Source organism: Pelodiscus sinensis, chromosome 22 (assembly GCF_052426305.1).
Source record: "Pelodiscus sinensis isolate ZL-2025 chromosome 22, ASM5242630v1, whole genome shotgun sequence".
Classification (NCBI taxonomy): domain Eukaryota; kingdom Metazoa; phylum Chordata; order Testudines; family Trionychidae; genus Pelodiscus; species Pelodiscus sinensis.
The window spans coordinates 3,149,899-3,177,746 of NC_143073.1; the positions used below are offsets into that span (position 1 = coordinate 3,149,899).

Consider the following 27,848-nt stretch of genomic DNA (forward strand, 5'->3'; position numbering starts at 1 on the left):
AGGAGATGCCAGGGTGCTCGTGTCACCAGGAGATGCCAGGGTGGTCGTGTCACCAGGAGATGCCGGGGTGCTCGTGTCACTAAGAGGCCCCGAGGTGCTCGTGTCACCAGGAGATGCCAGGGTGGTCGTGTCAACAGGAGGCACCAGGGTGCTCATGTCACCAGGAGATGCCAGGGTGCTCGTGTCAACAGGAGATGCCAGGGTGCTCGTGTCACTAGGAGGCCCCGGGTTGCTCGTGTCAACAGGAGGTGCCAGAGTGCTCGTGCCACCAGGAGATGCCAGGGTGGTTGTGTCACCAGGAGATGCCGGGGTGCTCGTGTCACTAAGAGGCCCCGAGGTGCTCGTGTCACCAGGAGATGCCGGGGTGGTCGTGTCAACAGGAGGCACCAGGGTGCTCGTGTCAACAGGAGATGCCAGGGTGCTCGTGTCAACAGGAGATGCCAGGGTGGTCGTGTCACTAGGAGGCCCCGGGTTGCTCGTGTCTACAGGAGGCGCCAGAGTGCTTGTGTCACCAGGAGATGCCAGGGTGGTCGTGTCACTAGGAGATGCCGGGGTGCTCGTGTAAACAGGAGGCGCCAGGGTGCTCGTGTCACCAGGAGATGCCAGGGTGGTTGTGTCACTAGGAGGCCCCGGGTTGCTCGTGTCACCAGGAGATGCCAGGGTGCTCGTGTCAACAGGAGATGCCAGGGTGCTCGTGTCACTAGGAGGCCCCGGGTTGCTCGTGTCTACAGGAGGCGCCAGAGTGCTTGTGTCACCAGGAGATGCCAGGGTGGTCGTGTCACTAGGAGATGCCAGGGTGTTCGTGTCAACAGGAGACGCCGGGGTATTTGTGTCGACAGGCGGCACCGTGGTGGTTGTGTCAACAGGAGACGCTGGGGTGTTTGTGTCATTAGGAGACGCCGGGGTGGTTTTGTCACTAGGAGGCGCCGGGGTGCTCGTGTCAACAGGAGACGCCGGGGTGGTTGTGTCACTAGGAGGTGCCAGAGTGGTTGTGTCAACAGGAGACACCAGGGTGGTCGTGTCAACAGGAGGCGCCGGGGTGGTCGTGTCACTAGGAGGCCCCAAGGTGCTTGTGTCAACAGGGGATGCCAGGGTGCTCGTGTCACCAGGAGATGCCAGGGTGGTCGTATCACTAAGAGGCCCCGAGGTGCTTGTGTCACCAGGAGATGCCAGGGTGGTCGTGTCACTAGGAGGCCCTGGGGTGCTCGTGTAAACAGGAGGCCCCAGGGTGCTCGTGTCACCAGGAGATGCCGGGGTGGTCGTGTCACTAGGAGATGCCAGGGTGGTCGTGTCAACAGGAGATGCCAGGGTGCTCGTGTCACTAGGAGGCGCCAGGGTGGTTGTGTCACTAGGAGATGCCAGGGTGGTCGTGTCAACAGGAGGCGCCAGGGTGGTTGTGTCACCAGGAGATGCCAGGGTGCTCGTGTCACCAGGAGATGCCAGGGTGGTCGTGTCACCAGGAGATGCCGGGGTGCTCGTGTCACTAAGAGGCCCCGAGGTGCTCGTGTCACCAGGAGATGCCAGGGTGGTCGTGTCAACAGGAGGCACCAGGGTGCTCATGTCACCAGGAGATGCCAGGGTGCTCGTGTCAACAGGAGATGCCAGGGTGCTCGTGTCACTAGGAGGCCCCGGGTTGCTCGTGTCAACAGGAGGTGCCAGAGTGCTCGTGCCACCAGGAGATGCCAGGGTGGTTGTGTCACCAGGAGATGCCGGGGTGCTCGTGTCACTAAGAGGCCCCGAGGTGCTCGTGTCACCAGGAGATGCCGGGGTGGTCGTGTCAACAGGAGGCACCAGGGTGCTCGTGTCAACAGGAGATGCCAGGGTGCTCGTGTCAACAGGAGATGCCAGGGTGGTCGTGTCACTAGGAGGCCCCGGGTTGCTCGTGTCTACAGGAGGCGCCAGAGTGCTTGTGTCACCAGGAGATGCCAGGGTGGTCGTGTCACTAGGAGATGCCGGGGTGCTCGTGTAAACAGGAGGCGCCAGGGTGCTCGTGTCACCAGGAGATGCCAGGGTGGTTGTGTCACTAGGAGGCCCCGGGTTGCTCGTGTCACCAGGAGATGCCAGGGTGCTCGTGTCAACAGGAGATGCCAGGGTGCTCGTGTCACTAGGAGGCCCCGGGTTGCTCGTGTCTACAGGAGGCGCCAGAGTGCTTGTGTCACCAGGAGATGCCAGGGTGGTCGTGTCACTAGGAGATGCCAGGGTGCTCGTGTAAACAGGAGGCGCCAGGGTGCTCGTGTCACCAGGAGATGCCAGGGTGGTTGTGTCACTAGGAGGCCTCGGGTTGCTCGTGTCAACAGGAGATGCCGGGGTGCTCGTGTCACCAGAAGATGCCAGGGTGCTCGTGTCACTAGGAGGCCTCTGGGTGCTCGTGTCACCAGGAGATGCCAGGGTGCTCGTGTCACCAGGAGACGTGGAAGGGATCGTGTTGCTGGTTGATGATGAGGACGTTGATGTCACCGGGTTGGTTGTGCCACCAGAGGAAGCTGGGTTCGTAGAGGTATTTTGAGCTGCACAAGGGGACAAAGGGTCCATTCAGTTCACAAGAAAACAACAGACTTGGGGTTCAGGTGAGGAGCAGAGGTTCCTGGATGGGTAATGGGGCATCCTAGACCCCTAGAGCACTAGGACGGGAAGGGACCTCGCGAGTCATCGAGTCCAGTCCCCGCCCTCCCGGCAGGTCCCAGCATCATCTAGACCAGGCGTGTCCAACAGGCGTCTGGCAGGCTGCATGCGGCCTGATTGACAATTTTTGCAGCCTGCCACTACTTTTTTCAAAAGAATAAAGTGCAGCCCGCTGGCCGCTTGGAGCCTGTGGCCAAGTGCAGATCACAGCCGGCCGGCCGCTCTGCGCTGGGCACTCCCGCATGTGCTCACAGCTGGCCGGCCGCTCTGCACTGGGCACACCCGCATGTCCTCACAGCCGGCCGGTCGCTCTGCGCTGGGCACTCCCGCATGTGCTCACAGCTGGCCGGCCGCTCTGCACTGGGCACACCCGCATGTGCTCACAGCCGGCCGGCCGCTCTGCTCTGGGCACTCCCGCATGCGCTCACAGCTGGCCGGCCGCTCTGCACTGGGCACTCCCGCATGCGCTCACAGGCGGCCGGCCACTCTGCTCTGGGCACTCCCGCATGTGCTCACAGCTGGCCGGCCGCTCTGCACTGGGCACTCCCGCATGTGCTCACAGCCGGCCGGCCGCTCTGCACTGGGCACTCCCGCATGTGCTCACAGCCGGCCAGCTGCTCTGCACTGGGCACACCCGCATGTCCTCACAGCCGGCCGGCCGCTCTGCACTGGGCACTCCCGCATGTGCTCACAGCCGGGCGGCCGCTCTGCACTGGGCACTCCCGCATGCGCTCACAGCCGGCCGGCCGCTCTGCTCTGGGCACTCCCGCATGTCCTCACAGCCGGCCGGCCGCTCTGCACTGGGCACTCCCGCATGTGCTCACAGCCGGGCGGCCGCTCTGCACTGGGCACTCCCGCATGCGCTCACAGCCGGCCGGCCGCTCTGCTCTGGGCACTCCCGCATGTCCTCACAGCCGGCCGGCCGCTCTGCTCTGGGCACTCCCGCATGTCCTCACAGCCGGCCGGCCGCTCTGCTCTGGGCACTCCCGCATGTCCTCACAGCCGGCCGGCCGCTCTGCGCTGGGCACTCCCGCATGTCCTCACAGCCGGCCGGCCGCTCTGCACAGGCTGTGCCGGCGCGTCAGGGTTCCCCCAATCCTGCAGCCCCGTAGCAGCCAGAACAGACTCCACCAGCCAGTAGAACAGAGGAGTTATTGCTTCTCTGGGATGCATCACAGCATAGACGTGACGTGGTTACAGGAGTCAGAGCCCGGATGACTCAGACCCTTGGGGTAGGGGATCCATCGTCCCCCCAATCCTTAGAACTCAGCTTAGTCTGTTCCCTTCGACTGTGTCTACACTGGGCCACTTATTCTGGAAAATCAGCTGCTTTTCCGGAATAAGCTGTGAGCTGTCTACACTGGCCCTTGAATTTCCGGAAAAGCAATGACATTGAACTGTACAAAATCAGCCGCTATTCCGGAAAAACTATTCTGCTCCCGCTCGGGCATAAGTCCTTATTCCAGAACACTGTTCCGGAAAAGGCCCAGTGTGGACAGCCCAGGAGTCTTTTCCGGAAAAAAGCCCTGATCGCGGAAATGACGATCGGGGCTCTTTTCCGGAAAAGCGCGTCTACATTGGCCACAGACGCTTTTCCGGAAAAAGGGCTTTTCCGGAAAGCAGCCTGCCAGTGTAGACGCGCCTTTTCTGGAAAAACTGAAAACGGAATAGTATTTCATTTTAAGCAGTTCTGGAAATTCATGCCAGTGTATACACAGCCTTCATGTTTTCTATCCAGAAACTGCCCAGCTCTCAGGCCCTGTTCCCAGCCAGGTGGCGTCTCCCCCTCCCTCCCTTTGCCTCTCCCCTTGGGTGAATCAGTGGGAATCACACCTCACAGCGCAGGGGAACCCCGGGTTACAGAGCAGACCCCCCCCACTGCGTCACCTCTCTCCCTCCTCCGAGAGCAAACTGAGAAGGGCCACGCTGCCTGTGGCCTGGGCAAGTTCAGGCCCGCACGATGGGTCAGCGCGGCGGCGATGATGTTGCCGTTCCCCTTGCCGTGGCTCACTTCCATGTCGTAGTCCTGCAGGAGCAGGCTCCACCTCAGCAGCTTGGCGTTGGTCCCCTTCATCTGGGGCAGCCAGGTTGGGGGGGCTGTCTGCTCTGTGACCCGGGGTCCCCCTGGGCTGTGAGGTGAGATTCCCACGGACTCACTGTGACGTAGTGGGGGTACCTGGCTGGTTTCTATGCTGCTGGCTCTGGGGTAACCCCACTGGCTGCCGTGGGTACCACGACCCAGCAAAACAGGATGAGTCACTATGCAAACCAGTGGCCAGACACCCCCCATGGAGAGGAACAAAGGAAGGTGGATGCTGCCCTGGCTTGGGGGCAGGGCTGGAAGAGAGTTAGTGAGTTGCTGGCTGGAAGCATGGAGGAGACAGCCTAGGGAAAGGGGCTGGAGTTTAGGGGCCCAGTCTCCCCCATCTCAAGGGGGCCTGAGGCATCCTAGCCCAGCTCTGGGACCAGATTCCATCTGTGCTGTGCTGTATCCTGGAGAGGCAATAAACTTCCTCTATTCCACCGGCTGGTGCAGTCTGTTTGTGCCATTTCGGAGTGCAGGAGACGGGGGACCCCAACGCGCCGTCACACTCACCCACCTGTGGATTGGCCCAGACACCCAGGCCCGGCCTGGGCAGAGAACACTCCCAGTACATCACACAGGCATCAAGCACCTGCTCACAACTGGCCACTGTGCTCACACCGCCCCAGTGCCTGAGGAAGAACTGTGTGGAGGCGGCAGCGGCGACGGCAGCTCTAAGACCCAGGCATTAGGTTGGGAGGCTGGGAGAGCCTGGCTCTGGATTGGGTTAGAAGGGGAGTATGGGAGTGCCTGGCTCTGGCGGAGGGGAGGGGGCTATTTTGTTACTATTTTGTTTTTTATTTATTAATTCCCACATAAAATCACAAATTGTATATTTAGTTTAGTGGTGTTCCCCAAGGGTCAGTCCTAGGACCAATCCTATTCAACTTATTCATAAATGATCTGGAGAAAGGGGTAAACAGTGAGGTGGCAAAGTTTGCAGATGATACTAAACTGCTCAAGGTAGCTAAGACCAAAGCAGACTGTGGAGAACTTCAAAAAGATCTCACCAAACTAGGTGATTGGGCAACAAAATGGCAAATGAAATGTAATGTGGATAAATGCAAAGTGATGCACATTGGGAAAAATAACCCTAATTAGACATACAATACGATGGGGGCTAATTTAGCTACAACTAATCAGGAAAGAGATCTTGGAGTCATCGTGGATAGTTCTCTGAAGACATCCACGCCGTGTGCAGCAGCAGTCAAAAAAGCAAACAAGAGGTTAGGAATCATTACAAAAGGGATAGAGAATAAGACGGAGACTATCTTATTGCCCTTATATAAATCCATGGTATGCTCGCATCTGTAATACTGTGTACGGATGTGGTCTCCTCATCTCAAAAAAGATATACTCCCATTGGAAAAGGGTCAGAGAAGGGCAACTAAAATGATGAGGGGTTTGGAACAGGTCCCATATGAGGGGAGCTTAAAAAGACGGGGACTTTTCAGCTTGGAAAAGAGGAGACTAAGGGGGATATGATAGAGGTCTATAAAATCATGAATGGTGTAGAGAAAGTGAATAAGGAAAAGTTATTTACTTGTTCCCATAATATAAAAACTAGGGGCCACCAAATGAAACTAATGGGCAGCAGGTTTAAAACAAATAAAAGGAAGTTCTTCTTCACACAGCGCATGGTAAACCTGTGGAACTCCTTGCCTGAGGAGGTTGTGAAGGCTAGGACTATTACAGGGTTTATAAGAGAGCTGGATAAATTCATGGAGGTTAAGCCCATCAATGGCTATTAGCCAGGATGGGTAAGGAATGGTGTCCCCAGCCTCTGTTTGTCAGAGGGTGGAGATGGATGGCAGGAGAGAGACGCTTGATCATTACCTGTTGTGTTCACTCCCTCTGGGGCACCTGTCACTGGCCACTGTCGGCAGACAGGATACTGGGCTGGATGGACCTTTGGTCTGACCCTATCTGGCTGTTCTTATGTTCTAATTGTTTTTGTTGCTCTTCTCTGGACCTTCCCCAATTTCTCCACATCTTTCTCGAAACGCGGTGCCCAGAACCGGACACACTCCTCCAGCGGAGGCCTAACCAGCGCAGAGCAGAGCGGGAGAATGGCTTTGCCAGGGACAGACGCTCTGACCAAAGGACTGAAGACCTATCCTTAGATGGATGACTTAAGCCAGAGGTTTGTACCCATCCCTGCTACAAGCCTGCACCAAGAACTTGCAGCGGGTGTGGGTGTTTGATTCCTTTAACAATCCTAACTCTCGGCCTTTTCTTTCTTTCGTTCTTTTTTGACTTACACCCTTGGAGGGTAGGTTCTACAGGATGGGCACAGCCTGATTTTTGGGGAAGGTCTGAGATCTGACTTGCCCTGGGTCGGCGGCTGGTCCTTTGGGATCAGAAGAACCTGTTTGGAGTTGGGGCGGTGGGGGAGAGACTGGCTTTGATGACTTCTTGCTGGCCAGCGTGGCAACCAGCAGGGCCCAGTGTGGCTGGGGGGGGGGGGGGGGGCCTTATGGAGGGGAGCCCAGGCTTGGGCTGCGGGTAGCCCCGTCTCTAGGCGATTCACTCTCAATTGACACTCTCAGCAGTGCCCCAGAACTCCCTGTGGTGCACCCTGCCAGAGCACCTTGCCCACAACCTCCCCCCGCCCAGCCAGGGCCCTCCCTGCCCCACCTCCGCCAGCCAGCGCCCCCCAGGCGTCGACCCAAAGCGCAACCCTACATCTACTGGAACCGCTCCAAGCCGGGGCTCAGCCCCTCGACCCTGCGCCCCACACGGGGAGTGTCCCAGGCTCCGGCTCGGACCCCGGCCCTGCTGGGTGCGCTCGGCCTGGCTGGGGCCTTCCTGCCGCTTCAGCAGCAACCCCACCCCCCCATCCCGTGCAGGAGAACCGGGGCCCCGCAGTCCTGGAGGACACGACGCCCCCGGGCTGAGCCCCAGCCGGGCCCGTCCTGCCGCCGGCACCAGCCTGGGGCGCGTGTCCCGGCCTCCGGACAGAGCAGGCGGGCGCGGGCTCCCTGCGCTCACAGCCAGGGATCCATGCGCTGCCGCAGCAGCCGGGGCTGGCTGCTCCCGACTGGGCCCGGGCCGTTAGCTCTGGGCTCAGCCAGACCCGCGCAGCCCAGAGACAGCAGGGCCAGCGCCGGGGTGCGGCACCCATGGCTGGGAGCCAGCCGCCTCCTGGGTCCCAACCTGCCACTCCTGGGCAGACAGAGAGAGGCCCCGGGGGAGGCCAAAGGGGCCCCTGATGCACCCACCCCAGGAGAGAGGGGACCCCAGGAACTCTAGGTGCAGGGGTGGGAGAGCAGGGTGCAGGGGACCCCAGGAACACTGGGTGTGGGGGTGGGAGAGCAGGGCGCAGGGGACCCCAGGAACACTGGGTGAGGGGGTGGGAGAGCAGGGCGCAGGGGACCCCAGGAACACTGGGTGCGGGGGTGGGAGAGCAGGGCGCAGGGGACCCCAGGAACACTGGGTGTGGGGGTGGGAGAGCAGGGCGCAGGGGACCCCAGGAACACTGGGTGTGGGGGTGGGAGAGCAGGGCGCAGGGGACCCCAGGAACACTGGGTGTGGGGGTGGGAGAGCAGGGCGCAGGGGACCCCAGGAACACTGGGTGTGGGGGTGGGAGAGCAGGGCGCAGGGGACCCCAGGAACACTGGGTGTGGGGGTGGGAGAGCAGGGCAGAGGGGACCCCAGGAACACTGGGTGAGGGGGTGGGAGAGCAGGGCGCAGGGGATCCCAGGAACGCTGGGTGTGGGGGTGGGAGAGCAGGGCGCAGGGGACCCCCAGGATGCCAGGTGCCACCCATGGCGCTGTGGGGGGCTGCAGCATCTGGAACACTCAGACCCCTCTCGCCCATCGTCCCCCACGGGGGCAGATGGGAGGGTAAAAGCCGAGGCACAGAACTGGCTCCTGGGGCTGCCCGACCTGCCGAGCCTGGCCCCCACCACACGGCTCCCTCAAGGGAGGGACAGATACCTGCCCTGGATCCTCAGCCTCCCCCCTCTTTCCCCCCTCCCCCCGGCTCCCTCAGCCCCTGATGGTCCCGTGCCAGAGCCCGGCACCCTGGGGCGGGTCTGCTCTGGCTCTGGGTCCTGTGCCAACCCCCTCCCAGCAGTTGCAGGAGACCAAGGCTCACCTGTAGTCAGCAGCATCAGGAGAGCCAGGCACAGGGCTGCCGTGCACAGGCCTCTGGGCGTCATGGTGCCTGGGGAGTGGGGGGTCGGCCCAGGTGTCCCGCACCGGGCTCTGTCGCTCGCTGACGGGCTGCAGGGCTCTCAGCAGCCCAGGAATCAGGAACTGTCAGCGGCTCTGCGGATGCAGCCTTATAACAGCACCTGGGAGCAGGTGGGGCCCGGCTCCGCGGGCTGGGCTGTGACGTGCTCGGAATGCTTTGTGATCTTTGTGCGTGCCTCAATTTCCCCAGCGTGGGGTGTGGTGAAGCAGCTGAGGGTCGGGGGGGGGGACACTGCTCTTTGCAGTGGCCCGGACACAGGGGTCATGCCCATGGGGAATCCCAGAGCAGGACGCATGGGGCCCAGCAGCAATGGAACATGGATTCTCCCCCGTCCCCTGCCCCCCTCCTAGGGGTGTGACCGGCTGGGGGCTAAAGGATGGGGAGGGGCCCGGTGGGGCTGTCGCATGGGGGCTGCTGGAGGCTGGGAGCAGCCTCTGGGCTGGGACCATGGGGGGAGAGGGGTCTGGGCAGGGACCATGGGGGGAGAAGGGGTCTGGGCTGGGACCACGGGGGGAGAGGGGTCTGGGCTGGGACCATGGGGGGAGAAGGGGTCTGGGTAGGGACCATGGGGGGAGAAGGGGTCTGGGCAGGGACCACGGGGGGAGAGGGGTCTGGCTCCCAAGAGCCTCCGCCCCCCAGCCCTGGGAATCTGCCCCCAAGAGCCTCTGCCCCCCAGCCCTGGGAATCTGCCCCCAAGAGCCTCCGCCCCCCCAGCCCTGGGAATCTGCCCCCAAGAGCCTCCGCCCCCCAGCCCTGGGAATCTGCCCCCAAGAGCCTCCGCCCCCCCAGCCCTGGGAATCTGCCCCCAAGAGCCTCCGCCCCCCAGCCCTGGGAATCTGCCCCCAAGAGCCTCCGCCCCCCAGCCCTGGGAATCTGCCCCCAAGAGCCTCCGCCCCCCAGCCCTGGGAATCTGCCCCCAAGAGCCTCCGCCCCCCAGCCCTGGGAATCTGCCCCCCAAGAGCTCCTTTGTCACCAGCTCCCCTCCCCCACTTCCTCATTCCTGGCACTGGGACGTGGGGGTCAGATGGGCAGGAGATGGCTGCAGAATGCAAAGAGAGGGAGCGGCTGGGCCCTCTGCACCCTACACCTGTGTCTGCCTCCTGCTCCCTTCCCCCCCAGCCCCACCCATTTCTCTCTGCCCCCTGCACCTCCTGCCCTACCTGTGTCTACCTGCCCTCTGCCCCCCAGCCCCCAAGTCTATCTGCCCCCTGTACCTCCTGCCCTACCTGTGTCTACCTGCCCTCTGCCCCCCAGCCCCCAAGTCTATCTGCCCCCTGCACCTCCTGCCCTGCCCATCTGCCCCCTGTACCTCCTGCCCTACCTGTGTCTCTTTGCCCCCTGCTCTCCCACCTTGCCTGTGTCCCGTTCCCGCCGCCCCCCGCCCAGTGCAATGCTGTTAAGGGAGGGGTAGGAATTGGGTGAACTTTCCCCCCCCTGCCTGGGGCCCTGCCCTGGGCTGCCAGCAGCTCCCATGGTGGAGCGACTATGCCACCTACGGGCCTGTCTGTGTTCACAGCTGCTCACCTGGCCGCTCCTAATGCACCTGAGCCGGGTCACTGCAGGGCAGGTGGGTCTGGGCCTGAGCCAGTGGCCCCTGGCCAGGGCCCGCCCCCTAGCTGGGCACCGCCGCATTACCCATACAGAATTCTGCCACGCACCCCCCGCAGGGCACCCACTCTCCCCCGTGCCTGGGCTCTGCGCCTTGCCCACAATATCCTGCACCCCACTCTTGATTCGCAGGCACCAGACCAGACCATGCACGGCTCCCCGCTCCCGACAGGGCAGGTGATCCAGGGACTCCAGCGTCTGCCCACTGTCGTCGGCAGGGTGCTGAGGTTGGGCAGCTCGGCTCTCGGGGCTGTGTCCTGGCGCCGGCTCCCGAAGAACTTCCTTTTGGGCCCCAGGTTATAGAGTGACACTTGAGTCCTGCTTAGCTAGACCACGCGCAGTCACCTCTCTAACCAGCCCTAGCATTCTGTGACCGACTTCTCTAACCTATCCTCCTCCGCGCCTCAGTGGATTTACACCTAGCAAAATACAGCCGCCAGCAACGCTCCAAGGACTAGGGGTCGCCAAATGAAATGAACAGGCAGCAAGTTTAAACAAACCAAAGGAAGTTTTTCTTCACTCAGCGCACAGCCAACCTGTGGAACTCCTCGCCAGAGGATGTGGTGAAAGCGAGGACTTCAACAGGGTTTAAAAAAGAACTAGATAGATTCATGGAGGTTTGGTCCATCCATGGCTACTAGCCAGGCAGGGTAGCGATGGTGTCCTTAGCCTCTGTGTCTGGAACTGGGTGACAGGGGAGGGATAATATGAGGCTTCCCTGTTGTGTTCCCTCCATCTGGTATTGGCCACTGTGGGCAGACGACACACTGGGCTGGATGGACCGTTGGTCTGACCCCGTCTGGCTGCTCTGACATTCGTCTGTTCTGAGAACCAGACAGATCAGGCGGACAAGCCATAGGCACGTGGGGACCATAATCGCAGCTCAATCTATAGACAGCCAATAAACCGAGGACGGGGGGAGGAAAGGCTGCAGCCGTCTCCCCGAAGGAGCCTTGCTAGCCTGCCAGGCAGCACGGGCTCGGAGTGGCGACGCGCAAGGTGCAGCTGGCAGGGCGCCCAGGCCCAGCCGCGGGTTCCAGGCCCAAGCGGGGCTTGGAGACAGTCTGGGCGCAGCAGAGGCAGCAGCTCCGCCGTCTCTCCCGAGCCACAGAGGCTCACCGCCTAGGGCCCAGAGCGGAGATGGGGGGCTAGGAGCTACGCTGGAGGACTTGAAGCGCCTGTCCGAGAGCTGCCCCCCGGGTGTGAAAGTGGGCAGGAGCCTAGGGCAGAGATGGGCTTGTGGGTAGGAAAAGCAACCCAAAGGGGACCTGCGAGGTCCTTACTGCCAGCAGTGCCCGGAAATGGTGGCCAAGCAGGACCCTGGAACGGTTAACTCAGCCAATAGCCGGGACACAGGCTGACTCAGAGGACAGCCCATCAATACCCGGGACACAGGCTCACTCAGAGGGACAGCCCGTCAATACCCGGGACACAGGCTGACTCAGGGACAGCCCATCAACATCCAGGACACAGGCTGACTCAGAGGACAGCCCATCAATACCCGGAACACAGGCTGACTCGGGGACAGCCCGTCAGTACCCAGGACACAGCCTGACTCAGGGACAGCCCGTCAATACCCGGAACACAGGCTGACTCGGGGACAGCCCATCAACACCCGGGACACAGGCTGACTAAGGGACAGCCTGTCAATACCCGGAACACAGGCTGACTCAGGGACAGCCCATCAACACCCGGGACACAGGCTGACTCGGGGACAGCCGGTCAATACCCGGGACACAGGCTGACTCAGGGACAACCCATCAATACCCGGGACACAGGCTGACTTGGGGACAGCCCGTCAGTACCCAGGACACAGGCTGACTCAGGGGGCGGGGGGGCCTGTTAATACCGCGGACACAGGCTGACTCAGGGGGGCAGCCTGTCACCAGGACTGGGATAGTGAACAATGTAAGGGACCTTCCAGCCAGCACAGGGGCTGAGGGGCTCTCGGCTGGCCCCTGTGCACAGCCACTCGCCCCCTCTGGGCTCAGACAGCCCTGGGAGGGGGACTCTGGGACAGCTGAGGGGGTGAAGGTCCCGGGGGTGAACTCACTCACCCTGCCTGCGGCCCAGGCCCCGTGCAGACGCAGGAGGGCTGGGGGGCTGGCAGCTGGGGTTCTCCAGGACACCTGCTCTGGCACCCTTGGGGAAACACCTGTCGCTCTGTGACAGCCTCCCGCACCACGGCCAGGCCTCTTAGCCCTCGCCACGCTGCTGCTGGGAAGAGCAGGGTGCCCGTGGCCATGGTGAGGCCCGAATCACAGCCCTCCGGGAAGGGGGCCGGGCGAGGGCAGCAGGTTAGCTCACAGGGGGGCTGGGCTCCCGGCATGCGCACAGCCCTGGGTCGGGACAGGGCTCCAGAGGGGCCTGCAGGGCACCCGGTGTGACGGCGCGTTGGGGGTTCCCCGTCTCCTGCACCCCGACATGGCACAAACAGACTGCACCAGCCAGTGGAATTGAGGGTGGTTTATTGCTCCTCCAGCCCAGCGCAGCACAGATGTAATCTGGTTACAGGAACTGGGGCTAAGAGGCCTCAGTGCCCCCCCTTGAGATAGGGGAGTCCCAGCCCCCTCCCCAGCTCCTTATTCCCTGCCGTCCAGCCAGGAACTAACTAACCCTCTACCAGCCCTGCCCCCCAGCCAGGGCAGCATCCACCTTCCTTTGTTCCTCTCCATGGGGGGTGTCTGGCCACTGGTTCAACAAGTTTGGCCTTACCTCTGCCTAGTGAGGCTTTCCCTGCTGGGTCTTGCTCCAGACAGCAGGGGTCACCACAGCCCAGCAAGTACCCCCACTACGTCACAGTTCTCCCCCCTCCGAGAGCGAACTGAGCAGGGTCACTCCGCTTGTGACCTGGGGAAGTTCGGGCCCCTCGCCACGGGACAGCGCGTCGGCGATGATGTTGGCCTCCCCTTGACGTGGATCACTTCCATGTCGTAGTCCTGCAGGAGCAGGCTCCACCGCAGCAGCTTGGTGTTGGTCCCCTTCATCTGGTGTAGCCAGGTCAGGGGGCAGTGGTCGGTGAACACCGTGAAACGCCGGCCAAACAGGTACGGCTGCAGCTTTTGCAGGGCCCACACCATGGCCAGGCATTCCCTCTCTACGGTCGCGTAGCTCCGCTCCCGGGGCAGCAGCTTCCTGCTCAGGTACACGATGGGGTGACGTTCCCCTTTCTCGTCCGCCTGCATCAGCACCGCCCCCAGCCCAGTGTCCGAGGCGTCCGTAAACACGATAAAGGGCTTGTCGAAGTCGGGGTTTACCAACACTGGGGCCTTGGCCAGGGCTCCCTTCAGTGCACAGAGAGCCCTCTGGCACTGCTCCGTCCAGACCACCCTGTCTGGACTCCCCTTCCTGCACAGCTCTGTGATCGGGGCAGCGATGGAGCTGAAGTTGGGCACAAACCTCCGGTAGTACCCCGCCATCCCAATGAAAGCCTGGACCTGCTTCTTGGTCTGCGGCACTGTCACATTACCAAATTGGAGGGAAGCAGCCAGATCGCTGCTGCACCCCTAGGTGGGGGTGTTGGCCCCAGAAATCTGTATGAAAGGGAGCCATGTGGGGTATTGAATGGGAGCTTGTTGTTTTCTGATCCTGTGTACACTGTTTATGTGAGTATATAATGTCTGTGTGTGTAGATCTTGTAATCTGTGTGGAAACTGAAGATTTCCCTGCATGTGGTTAAGCATTGGGCAGGGCCGAGCCTGTGGAGCCTGTGGACATGCTAATTACCTGTGGGACAATGGTTCTCAATGGGCCAAAGACACACCCAAAGAATGGGGGCTGTCCTGAGAGCAGCCAGCAGGGAAGACAGAGAGGCTGAGGACCAGGTGACCTGCTACATACTAGAAGAGGCCAGGAAGGGTATAAAGAGGCCATGCGGTCGATGCCATTTTGTTCTCAGCTCAGCACTTCATCCCAGAGGCAGCACTGCAGGGATTGAAGAGCCCGGAAGACCTGTGAACCCATCCTGACCCTAGGATGTGCAATAAGGACTTTTAACCAGCAGCTGCAACATCTCTGCTAGAGCCTGCATCGAGAACTGGGAGATTCGGTGCATGTAACGTACTGTACTTTAATAACCTTACTCTCAGGCTTTTCTTTCTTGTAATAATAAACCTTTAGATATAGATTCTAAAGGATTGGCCCAGCGTGATTTGTGGGTAAGGTCCAGAGGGTAAATTGACCAGGGATCTGTGGCTGGTTTCTTGGAACCGGACAGAACTTGTTCGGGGTAGGTGGGATTGGGTGTTAGGACCCCCCACCTGTGTATGAGGCCCGGGGCCATCTGGGGCACGAATATTGCTGGGGTGTTGGAGGGGTTTTGCTCGGGAGGCTTCAGGCAGGCAGCTGAAGCGCTCTGTGGGACTGGTTTGTGGCCTGTGTGGAGAGGCCGCCAGTCGGGGGCTGTAAGTAGCCCCGGATTTGAGCAATTCGCCCTGAGTGGATGCCCTTAGCTGTGCCCAGACACGGCCCGGTCCGTCACAGTGGCGTAGTCGGCAGGATCCACAGATCTTGGTCAATTGAGCTTTGGGATCAGGACTCCACGCTGTCTAAATTTGATTTTTGGTGTTGAGAGTTTGGTTGATTAAAGAGCCGCTGCGATGAACCCGGAATTATATGAGAGTCTGAGCAAAAGTGCTCTGAAGGATTTGTGCTTGGGGAGAGGCATTGCCTTTAGGAAAAGGGCCTCTAAACTAGATCTGGTAGTGCTGTTATTAACCAGAGATTTGGATGAAAAGGAGCAGAAGCGAGCCAAGGAGGCTGCTGAAAGGAGGCTTCAGGCAGGCTGCTGAAGCGCTCTGTGAGACTGGTTTGTGGCCTGTCTGGAGAGGTCGCCAGTCAGGGGGACTGTAAGTAGCCCCGGATTTGAGCAATTCGCCCTGAGCGGACGCCCTTAGCTGTGCTCAGACACGGCCCGGTCCGTCACAGGCACAGGCCAATCTCGGATGGCCTCCACTTTGGCCGGCTCTGGCTTCAAGCAGCCACTCCCCACCTTATGGCCCAGGTAGGACACTTCGGCCATTCCAACCTTGCACTTCCCAGCCTTTACAGTCAGCCCAGCCTCCCTCAGCTGATCCAGTACCTGGTTGACCTGGGCCACGTGGTCCCCCCAGGACTGGCTGAAGACGCAGATGTCATCGATGTACGCTAGGGCACAGTTCTCCATTCCCCGCAGCAGCTGGTCCACCAGGTGCTGGAAGGTGGCCGGCGCCCCTTTGAGGCCAAAGGGCAGGACCAGGAACTCATAGAGCCCCAGTGGCGTGATGAAAGCTGATTTCAGTCTGGCCTCCTGGTCTAGCGGCACCTGCCAGTAGCCCTTAGTGAGGTCCAGGGTGGTGAGATAGCGAGCTCCCCCCAGCTTGTCCAGGAGCTCGTCGGGCCTTGGCATCGGGTAGGCGTCGGACACCGTGATGGCGTTGAGCTTCCGGTAGTCCACGCAGAACCGGATCGACCCGTCCTTCTTGGGAACCAGCACCACGGGAGAGGCCCAGGGGCTGGAGGACGGCTGGATCACCCCCAGGGCCAACATGTCCTGGACCTCTCTCTCCAGGTCCTGGGCTGTTTTCCCTGTGACCCTGAATGGGGAGCAGTGCACCGGGGGGTGAGTGCCCGTCTGCACCTGGTGGACAGCCAGGTTGGTGAGACCCGGCTTGTTGGAGAACAGCTGCTGGTGGGAGCGCAGCACCTCCCGGATCTCGGCCTGCTGGGCCGGGGTGAGCTGGTCCGAGAGGGAAATTGACTCCAGCGAAGAGTCCTCTCCGGTCCTAGGGAACAGGCCCACCAGGGGATCCTCCCCCTGCTCCTCCCAGGGCTTACACACGGCCAGCACCAAGTTCTCCCTGTCCCAGTACGGCTTCATCATGTTAACATGATACACCCGCTGGCCGCGCATCCGGCCCGTCAGCTCCACCACGTAGTTCACCTCGTTCAGCTGCTTAACCACCTTGAAGGGGCCGTCCCAGGCGGCTTGCAGCTTGTTCTTCCGCACGGGGATCAGGACCATCACCTGGTCCCCGGTAGCATAGGCGCGGGCCCGTGCATTGCAGTCGTACCAGACCTTCTGCTTCCTCTGGGCCCTGCTCAGGTTCTCTCTGGCCAGGCCCATGAGCTCGGCAAGTCTTTCCCGGAATGTCAGGACGTATTCCACGACCGGCTCACCCTCTGGGGAGACCTTCCCCTCCCACTCGTCTTTCAATAAGTCCAGGGGGCCCCTCACTCGCCTCCCATATAACAGCTCGAACGGCGAGAACCCCGTGGACTCCTGGGGCACTTCCCTGTACGCAAACAGCAGGTGGGGTAGGTACTTGTCCCAGTCCTGTGGGTGGTTGTGCATAAAGGTCCGTAGCATCTGCTTCAGAGTCCCATTGAACCTCTCCACCAACCCGTTGGTCTGGGGGTGATACGCTGAGGCCCAGGTGTGTTGCACCCCACTCTTCTCCCACAAGCACTGGAGCAGGGCCGACATGAAGTTGGATCCCTGGTCCGTGAGAACCTCCTGGGGAAACGCCACCCTGCTGAAAATGGTCAGCAGTGCGTCTGCCACCGTGTCTGCCTCGATGGAGGGCAGGGCCACGGCCTCGGGGTAGCGGCTGGCGAAGTCCACCACCACCAGGATGTATTTCTTCCCTGTCCGGGTCGCTCTGCTGAAGGGCCCCACAATATCCATCGCCACCTTCTGGAAAGGCTCCTCTATGATGGGCAGGGGTCTCAATGCAGCTTTCTTCCTGTCTTGGGCCTTCCCCACTCGTTGGCAGGAGTCGCAGGACCGGCAGTACCGCTGGACAGCTGCAAACATCCCCGGCCAATAGAAGTTTTGGAGCAGCCTCAGCCGCGTGCGCCGGATCCCCTGGTGTCCCGAGAACGGGATGTCATGGGCCAGGTGTAGCAGCTTGCGGCGATACCTTTGGGGAACCACCAGCTGCCGCTGGAGCCCCCACTTGCCTACCGTCCCGGGGGAAAGCCATTCCCGGTACAGAAATCCCCTCTCCCACCAGAACTTCTCCTGGCAATCTCCTCCTAGGGGTTGAGCGGCCCCCAGGTCAGCCCGGTCCCTCAGGGCCTGCAAGGAGGGATCCGCTCGCACCTCCGCCTGGAATTCAGCGGCTGGGGCTGGGACAGGGCCGTGGTTCCCCCCACTGCCTACGTCCAACTCTAGGTCTGCTGGGACGGGGCCCTGGGCCCCCTGTTGGGGAACCTCCTCGAGTTCCGGGCCGCAAGCCCCTCGCTTGCTCTGGCTACGGGTGGTGACCAGCGTCCTGTGGGGTCCGTCTGGCCACTCCTCTAGGTCACTCCCCATTAGCACGTCGGTGGGCAAGTGCGGGTGCACCCCCACTTCCTTGGGGCCCTCCTTGGCCTCCCATTTCAGATGCACCCTGGCTACGGGTACCTTAAAGGGGGTGCCGCCTATGCCCCTCAGTGTCAGCTGAGTGTCGGGTAGCATACGGTCTGGGGCCACTATGTCGGGCCGGGCCAGCGTCACCTCCGCCCCCGTGTCCCAGAAACCCGTCACCTTCCTGCCATCCACCTCCAGGGGTACGAGGCAGTCCCTCCGTAGGGGCCGCCCCGCCCCCACCCGGTGCACGGATAAATCTGTCTCCCGAGGGTCAGACCTCCCAGGGGAGGTGCACTGAGCATCCTTCCCCTCTCCCCGAGCGGAGGTTTGCCGGCCAGCCCCTGCCACTGGGGCAGCCTGCCCTTCCTCCCGCCCCAGCCAGTTAACCCTGGAATGTCCCAGGTCATGGGACCTGTTCTTGCGCCTGGTGCATTGAGCCCTCTTGTGGCCTCGTTGCCCACAGCGATGGCAAGTTAGGTTCTGTGGGCCCATTTGGGTCGGCTCTGCCCAGGCCCTGGCTGGTTTTCTGGGGTATCGATGACTGGTCCTGGTCCCTGGGGCTCGCCTCGGAGGTGTCTCTCTCCGTTGCTCCGCCGAGAACCGGTCTCTGCGCGATTCTCTTTCTCTCCGGGACTCCCGTTCACACCCGGACCGGCTCTCCATGAACTCATCCGCCAGTCTCCCGGCCTCCTGGGGGTTCTCTGGTCTCCGGTCCTTGAGCCACAGCCTCAGTTTGGGTGGGCACGCTTCATAGAGCTGCTCCATCATGACCAGCTTGAGCAGCTTCTCTGCGGTCTGGGCTCCGACTCCAGACACCCACTTGCGGCAGTATTGCGCCAGGCGGGAGGCCAGGTCCACATAGGTCTCCCGTGGCCCTTTCTGTACCCCCCGGAACTTCTTCCTGTACATCTCGGGGGTCAGCCCAAACTTGTGCAGCAGGGCCTCCTTGACTCGGTTGTAATCCCCTGGCTGTAGGTCCTCCAGCTGACTGAGCACTCCGGCCGCCTCCTGGTTCAGTGCGGGGACGAGCTCCTGTAGCCAGTCAGCTGGGGGGACCCGTTGCAGCCCACAGGCCCTCTCAAAGGAGCTGAGGAACCCGTCTATGTCGCCCATGTCCTTCAATTGGGCCACTGTGAGCCTCTCCAAGCGCCTGGCAGCCCCGGGACCCTGGGGCCCATCCACTCTTGGTGCAGCCGGGGCCCCGCAGGTTCTCCGCTCTGCCATGGCCAGCTCATGCTGTCGCTGCCTCTCTCGATCTTGGCGTTCCTTCTCTCGGTCCTGTACTTCCAATTCCTTCATCCGCAGCTGGATCTCCAGCCGCCGCAGCTCCGCTGGGCTGGCCCCTGCCCTAGATGGGCTACGGCTTGCAGGCCTCCTGGGAGACGCTGTCTCATCTCTCCGGTGGGTTCCAGCGCTCCTCCCCCTCTCTGGGCCTGACACACTCTCAGGGGGGGTCTGGCTGCTTCCCCTGGGGACAAGATCCTGGCCCTGTGGCTGGTCATTATCTTCCAGCTGGGTAATCAGTTGGGCCTTGGTTGCTTTCCGCACAGGCAAGTCCCTCTCTCTGCACAGCCCCACCAGCTCTGCCTTCAAGAGTTGGGCGTAGGCCATCTGCCCGCTGGGCCCCTCGGTGCAGACTCACCAGTCTAGTGCTGCAGCGCCCCACGATTCCCCGGAACCGCTTCGCTCTGCCTCAAGCATGCCTGGCTCCAGGGCTCTTGCTTCTACGGCGCCTTGTCGCTTGCCGCTGGGAGCTTCATCCATGGGGTGCAGTGGATCCCACCCCTGACACCAGTGTGACGGTGCGTTGGGGGTCCCCCGTCTCCTGCACCCCGACATGGCACAAACAGACTCCACCAGCCAGTGGAATTGAGGGTGGTTTATTGCTCCTCCAGCACAGCGCAGCACAGATGTAATCTGGTTACAGGAACTGGGGCTAAGAGGCCTCAGTGCCCCCCCTTGAGATAGGGGAGTCCCAGCCCCCTCCCCAGCTCCTTATTCCCTGCCTTCCAGCCAGGAACTAACTAACCCTCTTCCAGCCCTGCCCCCCAGCCAGGGCAGCATCCACCTTCCTTTGTTCCTCTCCATTGGGGGTGTCTGGCCACTGGTTCAACAAGTTTGGCCTTACCTCTGCCTAGTGAGGCTTTCCCTGCTGGGTCTTGCTCCAGACAGCAGGGGTCACCACAGCCCAGCAAGTACCCCCACTACGTCACACCCTGCACCCCGGCCGTGCCAACTCCAGGTCAGCGAGACCCGGCGAGGGGGCTGGGGTAAGCACCAGCGCTCAACGGGCCCCTCCCCAGCCAGGCTGGCACGTGGGTGCAGGTGGGGTCCCCCCTACGCACTGCCTGATGCGGAGGAGGGGCCGTGGCAGGAGTGCACCTGGATTAAGACACGCCAAGGCCCTGAGCTCCGGCCAGCGTGAGCCCCAGAGCATGAGCAAAACCAGGAGAAAGGGGGTTTGAGTGCAGGGCCCCTCGTAGTCTCAGGCCAGAAGCTGCAGCTCTCCTGGCTGGTGCGCAGCGCCCGCCCTGTTCAAACCCAGTGGTTCTGGGGAGCAGGGCGCGCGGCGTGTGAGACTGTCCCTGTGCGCGTGGGCTTAGCTGGGGTCAGGCCTGAGTGCGGGGGAGGGATTTTGGGTAACCCTGGGGATTTGGGCACGGCCAAGGAGCTGTTCAGGGGGATTATGCATAACACCTGGGGGATTCTGGATACTGCCAAAGTGCTGCTCAGCAGGATTCTGGGCAGCACCCAGGGGATTTGGGTACCCCCAAGGCACTGCCCAGCGGGACTCTGGGCAGCACCCAGGGGATTTGGGTACCCCCAAGGCGCTGCTTAGCAGGATTCTGGGCAGCACCTAGGGGATTTGGGTACCCCCAAGGCGCTGTCCAGGGGGATTCTGGGCAGCACCCAGGGGATTTGGGTACCACCAAGGCTCTGTCCAGGGGGATTCTGGGCAGCACCCAGGGGATTTGGGTACCCCCAAGGCGCTGTCCAGTGGGATTCTGGGCAGCACCCAGGGGATTTGGGTACCCCCAAGGCGCTGTCCAGGGGGATTCTGGGCAGCACCCAGGGGATTTGGGTACCACCAAGGCGCTGTCCAGTTGGATTCTGGGCAGCACCCAGGGGATTTGGGTACCACCAAGGCGCTGTCCAGTGGGATTCTGGGCAGCACCCAGGGGATTTGGGTACACCCAAGGCGCTGCCCAGTGGGATTCTGGGCAGCACCCAGGGGATTTGGGTACCCCCAAGGCGCTGCCCAGGGGGATTCTGGGTAGTACCCAGGGGATTTGGGTACCACCAAGGCGCTGTCCAGGGGGATTCTGGGCAGCACCCAGGGGATTTGGGTACCCCCAAGGCGCTGTCCAGGGGGATTCTGGGCAGCACCCAGGGGATTTGGGTACCACCAAGGCGCTGTCCAGTTGGATTCTGGGCAGCACCCAGGGGATTTGGGTACCACCAAGGCGCTGTCCAGTGGGATTCTGGGCAGCACCCAGGGGATTTGGGTACACCCAAGGCGCTGCCCAGTGGGATTCTGGGCAGCACCCAGGGGATTTGGGTACCCCCAAGGCGCTGCCCAGGGGGATTCTGGGTAGTACCCAGGGGATTTGGGTACCACCAAGGCGCTGTCCAGGGGGACTCTGGACAGCACCCAGGGGATTTGGGTACCACCAAGGCGCTGCCCAGTGGGATTCTGGGTAGTACCCAGGGGATTTGGGTACCACCAAGGCACTGTCCAGGGGGACTCTGGGCAGCACCCAGGGGATTTGGGTACCACAAAGGCACTGCCCAGTGGGATTCTGGGCAGCACCCAGGGGATTTGGGTACCACCAAGGCGCTGTCCGGGGGATTCTGGGTAGCACCCAGGGGATTTGGGTACCACCAAGGCGCTGCCCAGGGGGATTCTGGGTTCTGCCAGGGTTCAGGGTCACCCCAAGAGCAGCCTCAGGGCCAGACTATCCCCTGAGGCCGTTACACCCGCCCGGCCATTTCCTTGGGCGTTTGTGCTGCGTTCCGGCTCTCGGCTGGCTGGGCGGGAGGAATGTGCAGGGGCGGAGCTCCCCTTTGTCTGATGCAGGGGTGCCCGGCCCAGGTGGGGGCTGACTGGCTGGGCTGCCGGGTGGCGTGGGCGCCCAGGGGTGCCCGTCGCACACACCTCCACACGGACCACGGCGCTGACTCGCCCGCCCAGAGGCGCAGGAAAAAAGCAGCCTGGAGCCTGACTCGGCACAGATCCCTTTATTGTGAATCCCTATAAATACAGCCCATCCCCAAGGGCCCTGTGTCCCCCCCGTCGCGGCAGGGCCGTCACAGCCCTGCGGGCCCCGTCCCAGTAGAACAGCCCCAGGCCAGCGGGGCCGCGCACCCGGCCCAGCCCTGCCCCGGGGCCCCATGGCAGTAGACGGCGTTTGGCAAGTGCTTGTGGCAGGAGGCGCTTGGGGCTGGGGGTCCCCGTCGCCTTGTTCACCCAGTTCCCCTGCGTTCGAATCCGGCTGCTGGCAGCCTCCCGGCGCTCGGGCCCAGCTCCCGGCAGCACGGGGGAGCTGGGTGTGGGGGGGCAGGGACACGCCCCTCCCAGAGCTCGGCAGTATGGGGGGCTCCCTGGGGAGGCGCTGCCGTGCTCCCTGCTCTGCCCAGGCCGGTTGGCAGGACGTATGGGGCAGCCCCTTTTCCCTCCCCCACGCAGCAAGGCAGGAATTTGCCCCATCCCCCATTATTGCTGGGCCCAATGGGAGCCGGAGCAGCCCCCCCCAGAGCCAGGGGCTGCAGGGTGGGGGGGATTCCCCAGAGCTGACACCCCCCGACCTGCTCCCTGACTCCTCCCCCACCTGCCCCATGGCAGCAGCCCCCTGCCCAGGGCCGTTTGTGGGCGCCTGGCCCCTGGAGTCCAGCTGCAGGAAGCTCGGGGGGATGCTGGAGCCCGTGGGGCGGCGCCCCGGCGATCCTACGACGACGCGGCCGGGTTGGTGTAGAAGGCGTTGTTGCCGTTGCCGGTGTACATCTGGGGGACACAGAGGGGACGGGGTTAGAGCCCCGCCAGGCCAACCCCGTTACCTGGCAACCAGGATCTCCCCAGCAGGGCTGTAGCTAGGGAGGGGGAGGGGGGCAGAGGCGCCAAAGCAGGGCCAGAGCCCCCCAGATCCACAGGCTGCGGCTCCCGACCGGCGGGGTCCATCAGCCCGGCAGCACCACTCCCCGGCGGGCGCCGCGCTGGGCCCGTCTGCTGAGTGGGGGTAGGGGGCAGGTCCCCTTTCCTCCTGGCCCCCTCCCCAGGGCACCGGCTCCCTGCTGTGCCCCTCCCCTTCCAGCCCCCTAGGGCCTTCCCCGCCTCCATCATTGCCCGCCCCCCTGAAAACTGGGCCCACCCGCGTCTGTCTTAGCCCCTACCGGGCCATCACCACCTCCCCCTGTCGGCATGGAGGGCCAGGTACCCTGTGGGGAGCCTGGGACCCGTGCCAGGCCTGGGCCTGTAACAGCAGAGAGCATCCCTGTAACGCCCCGGACCAGCCCCTGGCACGTTGCTGCGGCCCTGGTGCCCGCTGGCACCGACTCCTAGGGCATGAGCCGGGCGGGGCGGCTGTCCTTGCACAGGCGGAGACATGGTGACAAGGAGACACCAGCCCCCCGCTGCCAGGCCCCATGGGGAGGAGGAGGGAAAACCAGACTCCGCCTGAGCCCGGCCAAGCTGCCCTGCCCAAGGCCACCTGGCACCCCGGGCTCTGCCCAGGCAGGGGCCTTGGCCCTCCTCCTGCCGGCCAGCAGGGACTGTCGGAGCCCAGCGCCCTGGAGCAGACGGGGGCTGCCTGGGACCCATGGGGCAGGGCACAGCCAGCACGGCCCAGGGGCCACTGGTCGGGCTCCATGTCCCAGGGCCAGGCATGGGCCCCACCTCCAGCCCACTCCCACCCTGCCCCACAACCTCAGTGTGACGCATCCCCTAGTTCCACCCTCAGCCTCACTCTGCAACCCCCCACAGTGCCACCCTGTGACCCCCCAACTCCAATCCCCCACGGTGCCACCCTGCGACCCCCCAACTCCAACCTCCCACAGTGCCACCCTGCGACCCCCCAACTCCAATCCCCCACGGTGCCACCCTGCGACCCCCCAACTCCAACCTCCCACAGTGCCACCCTGTGACCACCCCACTCCAACCTCCCACAGTGCCACCCTGCGACCCCCCAACTCCAATCCCCCACGGTGCCACCCTGCGACCCCCCAACTCCAACCTCCCACAGTGCCACCCTGCGACCCCCCAACTCCAACCTCCCACAGTGCCACCCTGCGACCCCCCAACTCCAATCCCCCACGGTGCCACCCTGCGACCCCCCAACTCCAACCTCCCACAGTGCCACCCTGCGACCCCCCAACTCCAATCCCCCACGGTGCCACCCTGCGACCCCCCAACTCCAACCTCCCACAGTGCCACCCTGTGACCACCCCACTCCAACCCCCCACGGTGCCACCCTGCGACCCCCCAACTCCAACCTCCCACAGTGCCACCCTGCGACCCCCCAACTCCAATCCCCCACGGTGCCACCCTGCGACCCCCCAACTCCAACCTCCCACAGTGCCACCCTGCGACCCCCCAACTCCAATCCCCCACGGTGCCACCCTGCGATCCCCCACTCCAACCCCCCACGGTGCCACCCTGCGACCCCCCAACTCCAATCCCCCACGGTGCCACCCTGCGATCCCCCACTCCAACCCCCCACGGTGCCACCCTGCGATCCCCCACTCCAACCCCCTACGGTGCCACCCTGCGACCCCCCAACTCCAATCCCCCACGGTGCCACCCTGTGACTCCCCAACTCCAACCCCCCACGGTGCCACCCTGCGATCCCCCAACTCCAACCCCCCACGGTGCCACCCTGCGATCCCCCACTCCAACCCCCCACGGTGCCACCCTGCGACCCCCCAACTCCAATCCCCCACGGTGCCACCCTGCGACCCCCCCACTCCAACCCCCCACAGTGCCACCCTGCGACCCCCCCACTCCAACCCCCCACGGTGCCACCCTGTGACCCCCCAACTCCAACCTCCCACAGTGCCACCCTGCGACCCCCCAACTCCAATCCCTCACGGTGCCACCCTGCGACCCCCCAACTCCAACCTCCCACGGTGCCACCCTGCGACCCCCCAACTCCAACCCCCCACGGTGCCACCCTGCGACCCCCCAACTCCAACCTCCCACAGTGCCACCCTGCGACCCCCCAACTCCAACCTCCCACGGTGCCACCCTGCGACCACCCCACTCCAACCCCCCACGGTGCCACCCTGCGACCCCCCATCTCCAACCTCCCACGGTGCCACCCTGCGACCCCCCAACTCCAACCTCCCACAGTGCCACCCTGCGACCCCCCAACTCCTATCCCCCACGGTGCCACCCTGTGACCCCCCAACTCCAACCTCCCACAGTGCCACCCTGTGACCCCCCAACTCCAACCCCCCACGGTGCCACCCTGCGACCCCCCAAGTCCAACCCCCCACGGTGCCACCCTGTGACCCCCCAACTCCAACCTCCCACAGTGCCACCCTGCGACCCCCCAACTCCAACCCCCCACGGTGCCACCCTGCGACCCCCCAAGTCCAACCCCCCACGGTGCCACCCTGTGACCCCCCCAACTCCAACCTCCCACAGTGCCACCCTGCGACCCCCCAACACCAATCCCCCACGGTGCCACCCTGCGACCCCCCACTCCAACCCCCCACGGTGCCACCCTGCGACCCCCCCCACTCCAACCTCCCACGGTGCCACCCTGCGACCACCCCACTCCAACCCCCCACGGTGCCACCCCGCGACCCCCCAACTCCAACATCCCACGGTGCCACCCTGCGACCCCCCAACTCCAACCTCCCACGGTGCCACCCTGCGACCCTCCACTCCAACCTCCCACAGTGCCACCCTGCGACCACCCCACTCCAACCCCCCACGGTGCCACCCCGCGACCCCCCAACTCCAACATCCCACGGTGCCACCCTGCGACCCCCCAACTCCAACCTCCCACGGTGCCACCCTGCGACCCTCCACTCCAACCTCCCACAGTGCCACCCTGCGACCCTCCACTCCAACCTCCCACAGTGCCACCCTGCGACCCCCCAACTCCAACATCCCACGGTGCCACCCTGCGACCCTCCACTCCAACCTCCCACAGTGCCACCCTGCGACCCCCCAACTCCAACCTCCCACAGTGCCACCATCTGCACCCCCCCCACTACAACCCCTCACAGTGCCACCCACTAACCACCCCCCAGTCCACTCCCCAGTGAGGGCAGCATGGGGCACACACCGGGCGAGGGGCACCCCAGGGCCGGGCCAGGCCCCAGCACTTACGTGGCTGTAGGGGTTCTGCTTCGGGCCGGGGGCATTGAAGCGCCCGTGGGTGTAGTAGGTGGGGGACTCGCTCGTGGGCCCATACGAGGTGTGTGCGCTCAGCAGCTCCAGCTTCCCACGGCTCCTCCTGAGGCGCGAGCAGACGATCTAGAAGGGCGAGAGGCGGAGGTGAGGGTCGGTGGGGGCCGGGAGGAGAGAGGCTGGAGGGGGCCTGAGGCCGCAGGGATGGGCAGGGGGGATACTCACCAGAAGGATGAGGACGAGGAGGATCAGCACCAGTGCGACGCAGCCCAGGACCAGCAGGGCGATGCCCCAGCCGGGCACCAGGGGGTCGGGCGCCGGGGTGGATGAAGTGGAGCCGATAAAAGTGGCTGAAACCCAAGCAGGAGCAGTCAGGGGCTGCGGGGCACCCAGAGCACAGGGGAAGGGGAGAGGAGGGGAGGGTGCAGGAGTCGGCAGAGGGCCCCAGGCTGGCCAGGCAGAAGGGACAGAGCTCGGGGCTGTCGGAAAGGGGCTGGGCCCGGGGTGCAGGGAAGGGGCCCAGCCCCAGCCGCCCACGCCCCCCCGCTGGGACAGATACAGGCAGGGCTGGGCTGGCGCCCACAACACCCCCCAAGCAGCCCAGCCGGGGGGCAGCCTGGTCCCCACAGAGCTCTGCCCAAAGGCCGTGCACCCCCCCCCACAGGGACCCCTGGCCAGGGGCTGCTGCGGACACACGGGGGCCGGCCCAGGCTGCTCACCGCTGATACCCTCCAGCTGGAGCCCGACGGTTTTATTGCTCTCCAGACCCTTCTCCAGCTGCCGCTTAATGTCGGTGTCGCTGATGCTGCTGCCGCTCGCTCCGTACAGCAGGACGGAGTCTGTCACCACCGAGCCCCGGCTGCAGAGCAGGCCACAGAGGGGGGGTTAGCTGGGTCTGGCCCCGCCCCTTCCCACCTGGCCCCTCCCCAGCTCCCCAGCTCCTGCCTGACCCCAGCCCTGCACCCCGCTTCTCACCTACCCAAGGTGCTGGGCTGCAGCCCCTCATTCAGGCTGTTCCCGCCTGTAGCCCCCCCCCACCTGCCCAGCACAACCTCTGGCAGCCCCCCAGCCTCTCTCCCCCCCGTTCCCTCCCCAGCCCAGCAGGCTGCCTCCTCCCTTCCCCACACGGGGGCAGCCCCATGGCGCTCGCTGTACCTGAACCGCAGATCGGTGAATCCCCGGTAGTTCTTCCCGTTGGGACAGTCTGCGCAGCCATAGACCTGCAGGTACTGTCACAGACAGAGAGGGGAGCAGGGTCAATGCCGGCCCCCAGCCGCCTGGGGGGACCAGCCCCGGCCTCTGCCAGCCTCCCTTGCTGTGCTCTTCCTGGGGGGGCAGGGGATGGGGGCAGGGGTGTCTCCCCAGAGCCGGGCCCACGGGAGAATTGTGTGTGTGTGTGGGGAGGTGCCGGGAGCGATCGAATGGAACTGGAAACTTGGTGTCCGGGCACCACTCCAAGCCGGGCGTGGAGCAGCCCCCAGCACCCCTAGTTCCAGCACCCATGTCCCGGGCTGGCGGCAGAGGGGCGGAGGGGGCTAGAGCCGAAGCAGGCTTCCAGGGCATGGACTGAGGGACTCTCCCCTTGCTGCTCCAGGACAGGAGCCTCTGGGGCTGAGGGGCCTGGCGCCCAGGACTTGGCCCACGGGGGGTGGAA

At 63.5% G+C, this 27,848-nt stretch overlaps 1 protein-coding gene across 1 annotated transcript in view; it reads right to left on the minus strand.

The window, feature by feature from the left end:
• Nucleotides 1-27,848, minus strand: part of MUC1 (mucin 1, cell surface associated) — a 96,029-nt gene that overhangs the window by 9,776 nt on the left and 58,405 nt on the right. Inside the window, exons 31-37 of the mRNA XM_089772706.1 lie at nucleotides 27,350-27,423; nucleotides 26,914-27,053; nucleotides 26,420-26,544; nucleotides 26,174-26,320; nucleotides 22,791-22,843; nucleotides 2,403-2,507; nucleotides 89-421 (exon numbers count right to left, since the gene is read on the minus strand). Of these exons, the coding sequence (XP_089628832.1) occupies nucleotides 89-421; nucleotides 2,403-2,507; nucleotides 22,791-22,843; nucleotides 26,174-26,320; nucleotides 26,420-26,544; nucleotides 26,914-27,053; nucleotides 27,350-27,423 (977 nt within the window). The remainder of the gene's footprint in view (nucleotides 1-88; nucleotides 422-2,402; nucleotides 2,508-22,790; nucleotides 22,844-26,173; nucleotides 26,321-26,419; nucleotides 26,545-26,913; nucleotides 27,054-27,349; nucleotides 27,424-27,848) is intronic.